Raw genomic sequence first — 4,782 nt, 5'->3', positions numbered from 1 at the left:
AGAGTGCCATTTCTAGTAGCTGAAACACCCCGTCCTCGCCATACACTTGATGAGCTAAATCCACAAAAATCAAAACACCAGGGCGTAAGAAGAGCGAAGTGGCACTTGGGAATTCGGAGCCAAAGTCGACCAAATGACATCATGGCAGAAGTTTGTCGTGCAATTAAACAGCTGGATTATGAATGGAAGGTGAGGGGTGGGAAGGGGTTTCTGATGGATCATTTTCATAAGATTCATAGATTGTTAGGGGCTGGAAGGGACCTCGCAGATCATTGGGTCCAGCCCCCTTGCTCTAGGCAGGCAGAACAACTGGGGTCACTTGACCCCAGCGAGGTGACTGTCCAGTCTCCACTTAAAAACCTCCAGGGTAGGTGACTGCACCACCTCTGGAGGGAGTTTATTCCACAGTCTGGACACCCTGACTGAAGGAGTTTTTCCTGGTATTAAGCTTGAAGCAGCCTTACAGGAGTTTATATCCAGTGGTCCTGGTCTTCCCCAAGGGTGCCCTAGTGAACAGTTGTTTAATTTCTTAAACCTATGGCTTGACATACACAAATAGTCCAGCTGACAAATGTGTATTGGCAAAATCCCCCTTGTATATGTAGTTCTTTTGGCAGTGCTTCTTGTTGCCTTAGTTCAAGGATGTCAAACATCTGGCCCTTGAACCTATTCCATCTGACCTGCTGGTGGGCCAGAGAATTTGGAGGTATGGCTGGGGGGGGGGGTACTGTTGGAGATGATCATTGCTGGCAGGGGGATGAGCGAAGGTTGTGCTGTGACAGCCCTGCTTGCCTTGTTCCTACTTGTCCCACAACTATTTGTCCCATCTAGCCACTGCTGCTACAGCCACTGCTTTTTCTGCGGTCCAGATCCAGCCCAGGGCATGGGGTGAGTTTGATACCCCTGGTTTAACCAATGTTCAGGAAGATGATGGATGTCTGTCAGCAAGGGTTTTGTCAGCCCAGCTAAACTTGAAAGAAGGCCTAAATAACTTGGTTGATCTATTAAGACAATAAAATGCTGCATACGTTTTTATCACTTAGTCTTTAAAATTACAATGGAAATTAACTTTTATTTGCATTTTATAACTAGGTTGTAAATCCATACTACTTACGGGTTCGAAGGAAGAATCCAGTGACTAGCACGTATTCCAAAATGAGTCTACAGCTATACCAAGTGGACAGTAGGACATACTTACTGGACTTCCGTAGTATTGATGGTATGTGAGGAGAGAAGTGCATAACTAAATAAGTAAATAAATGAAATTGAATGAATAAATATGAAGTACCGTAAAAGTACTGAGAAACCTAGTGCCCAATTTCTGCCTTTTTGAATATAAGCATCAATCTGAAATGCAGTTTAAATGGCAGTAGATTAGAAACTTGAGGCCATGTCTTCATATGAGTTAACATGTAGAGAGTGTTTTGTGGGGGGAGGGGGGCGGGGAGTCTGATCTTAACCTTTTACCTGGCAACTTGTGAAAACTGCACACTGCTTTGCCTCCTCCTAGGATTTTAACTAAAGTGTGTAACTAGGGTTAACCCTAATTGGTCTAATAAAAAAATATCACCTCCACTGTGAGTTCTGATGCTCTTTCTAGGGAAGACGCAGCCTGACAGAGTTAAGCATGTAAACTGACTCTGCAGCTCACAGATGTATATTGTAGTTCTGTGTGCTGTTACTAAAACTTCTCAGAATACTAATAGACTATATGGGCACTTATTTAGTAACAGCTGAATTCTTTACATTGGCTAAGCTCATACAGAGTGGTACATTCAGGTCTTCAGCTGGTATCTAAGTTAGCTGTGTTTAGGTTAATGTCTTAGCTATACATATTCATGAGTTGAGCTCCCTGATTTGTGGTCATCAGTCTTGGAGGTAGTTTCCATTTTGCTATGCTAGTTATGAGTTTTTTGGGACCAGAGAGAGAAAAAGAGTTGATTTAAATTTTAGGGGAGTGGGAATGATGCTGCAAAGGGAGACTAACTGCAATAACTTGGCTTTGGAAGAGGGGTGCTCTCTGTCTGACTAGTACAGAGTATATGTGTGTGAAGGTTGGGAATGGGGTTTGTGCAAGAAATATACAAAAATGTTTGGAGTGTAAGGTGGGGTTACACTAAAATGGCTAATCATAAAACCAGGGATAGAAGCAAGACTGCAAAACTAAGGTAGCCCCAACCTTTGAGAGTCTGCCTTCAAGTACCCTGTTACTCTTATACTTTCTGTTACCTTGTTGAACTAACCGTGCAGTGTTCTGACTGTGAAATAAATGTTATTTGAACATGGTTAAAGGTAATACCTTCTGTTTCTTCAGCTATCTCTGATTACCCTGGAGGATGGTTCTGCCTGGGTTAGTCAAATGCCAAATTCTTAATCCTGTTAACGCGTGCATATTTAGAAGTGCTAAGTATACTTAAGTATATTGTGTAAATAATGGTAGAAATCAGGATTACCTTGCAGGGACTCTTGGATGGACCTTTGGGTTTCATGGGATATTTTTTAATGACCAATTTGCCATTGTAAAGTTTTTTTCATCTAGGTGTTTTTCTTCTTAGATGAAATTACTGAAACAAAGTCTGGGACTACAACTCCACAGAGATCAGGCTCAGTGAGCAACTATAGATCTTCAGATGTTGATGCACAAGGAAAGTCTGTAGATATGTCCAGTACCTCATCAGTGACCTCTTCACTTGATTCTTCTACATCTGACTTGACTCCAAGACCAGGAAGTCATACAATAGAATTTTTTGAGATGTGTGCAAATCTTATTAAAATACTTGCACAATAATTTTAAAGATTGGCTTATTTCTTTTACAGCAATAAGCATGCCTAAATCATAGTCAAATGCTTCCAATTATAATCAAGTTAATTTAAGGCGCTGAAAAACCTAGCCACATAATGCGATTTGCACAGGAACTGAAACGTGATTATGGGCAGTTAGACCTGCAACACACTAAAGCTGAAGTGAATTATGATTGTTCACTGTCCAGTAGTAAATACAGGTACAATAAATTATAGGCCCTTTTGGCAGAGTCCTTAACATTTTACATTGAGTGCACACTATAATTCATAGAATTTTATTGAACCATGCAGATTTTTTTTTGTCTTTATGCTGGTGATACATAATTTTTTTGCAGTGTAAGTAAATGTTCACCTCTTAGCCCTATGACCTATCAAAGTGACTTGCTGGTCACAATCTATAACTGTGCCTCAATTTTTATCAGTATGAACTGTTCGGTTATTTTAAGAGCAGTAACGTTTAAACTGCTGTATTCATCTAACTTATTTGGCAGTAAATAGGCCGTTCTGGGTGAACATTTTAAAGCAAATTATAACATACTACTTTTTTATAACTGTCAGTTTTTGATTAAGTGTGTTGGAGAATCCAACCATTTGGCATTTCTTAAGGATTTAAATACTATGTAAGCACTGGGTGAAGTAATATGGGCTGCATAAGGTCAGTAGAACAAAGTGCTCTCCTCATGCAGTTAGCAGGCAAGGAAGGGATGACTTCTCAGCTAGTTCATGCCGTAGAACAGTTCCACAGGAGATGACTTTCCAGTGAGTTTATGATCTGTGCAGATTAACTAGTACATTTAAGTGTAGCAGTGGTGCAACAGCTCCATAAGTGCTGTTACAGGCAGAGGGATTTTGTTTATTAGAGCTGTGTACATGGTGAAGATCATGCACCACGGGTTAGCATATGCTTTTTCAGAATTTTGCACTGAGTTCAAATGATCAGTGTTTAATACTTCCTAGACCTAGTTCTTTATAAAATTGGTGAGTTAGCATTATATTGTATAGCTCTCACTTTGCTGTTGAAGCTGTTTTATCTAGACCAGGATGCCCAAGTAACTTTTTATAGCACATCTTGACATTTTAATTAAGAGATCCTAAAGTTGACAGTGCAGTTAAGTCCTGTTTAAACTGAAACATATCTGATTCATGCAGATAAAAGTATATAGACTTGATTGCTAATATTCAAATAAGATTTTCATGTCAAAAATATAGCCATGATTGTAGTGGGCACTAACAAACAAGCTAGTGCTTCTGAACTTTAGCAGTGTTTCAGAAAAAAATTGACTCAAGTTAGGGCAGTCAACATATGCACATAATGGAAGCATTTTTTAAGCATGTCTCATCTGCAGTTGGAAGTACTTACTGCTTTTTCTCCATAATCTAGCTATGACAATTTTAAGTGTAAAACAGTATTTGTGTATTCCAGAAAATTGTTTAATCTTGCATTTCAGAATAGTAAAAATGAAATCCACAAGATCTTCAGTCCCCAAAAGATTTCTTCTTTAAATACCACTGTGGTCAAAGAAAAAAATGTTGACTCAACTGAAGCTTATGGTAACTTTGTCAGTGACTTCAGTGGATCTAGGGTTTTGCCTACTGTGAACTGCTAAATAAGCATGATACAATCTTGGCCAGAAGCAGATCTCTTAAGTGTTGCTAATATATACTGACTTGGAAGAAACCATGCACCTGTTTTAAGTCTAGGATCTGCTAAATTTGCATTATGAATCTGGGAGTTGTGTGGTCTGTCCAATAAGTAGGTACAACTTCTGTTTTCCTGTCTTCAAGATAGTGTCTCACAGTGTTGTAATCCTGCATTACAAGGACTTCATCCCAAAATGGAAGATTTTACTTTAGTGTTAAAATGAAGCATTTCTACAGCTGAGATTTTTGTAACAGATGTTAGGATGGGAGGGGGGACCAATAGCTAAACCTACTTCTTAAAGGCCTTTTTGTTTAAAAAAAAAAAAAAAAAAAAAAAAA

The 4,782-nt window shown here is 39.1% G+C and overlaps 1 protein-coding gene across 3 annotated transcripts in view; it reads left to right on the top strand.

Annotated features, from left to right (window-relative positions):
- The window catches only part of PRKAA1 (protein kinase AMP-activated catalytic subunit alpha 1), a 29,487-nt gene extending 24,705 nt beyond the window's left edge, over positions 1-4,782 (top strand). For all 3 annotated transcript variants that reach the window (XM_006033460.3, XM_025215251.1, XM_025215250.1), the window contains 3 exons: positions 1-189; positions 1,093-1,219; positions 2,556-4,782. The exon at positions 1-189 is cut by the window's left edge and continues 319 nt beyond it. In XM_006033460.3, the coding sequence (XP_006033522.1) occupies positions 1-189; positions 1,093-1,219; positions 2,556-2,788 (549 nt within the window). In that variant the 3' untranslated portion in view covers positions 2,789-4,782. The remainder of the gene's footprint in view (positions 190-1,092; positions 1,220-2,555) is intronic.

This window comes from Alligator sinensis, unplaced genomic scaffold, assembly GCF_000455745.1.
Source record: "Alligator sinensis unplaced genomic scaffold, ASM45574v1 scaffold667_1, whole genome shotgun sequence".
NCBI classification, from domain to species: Eukaryota; Metazoa; Chordata; order Crocodylia; family Alligatoridae; genus Alligator; species Alligator sinensis.
Note: the sequence above shows the minus strand (reverse complement) of the source record. Positions and strands in the feature narration are given on the sequence as shown.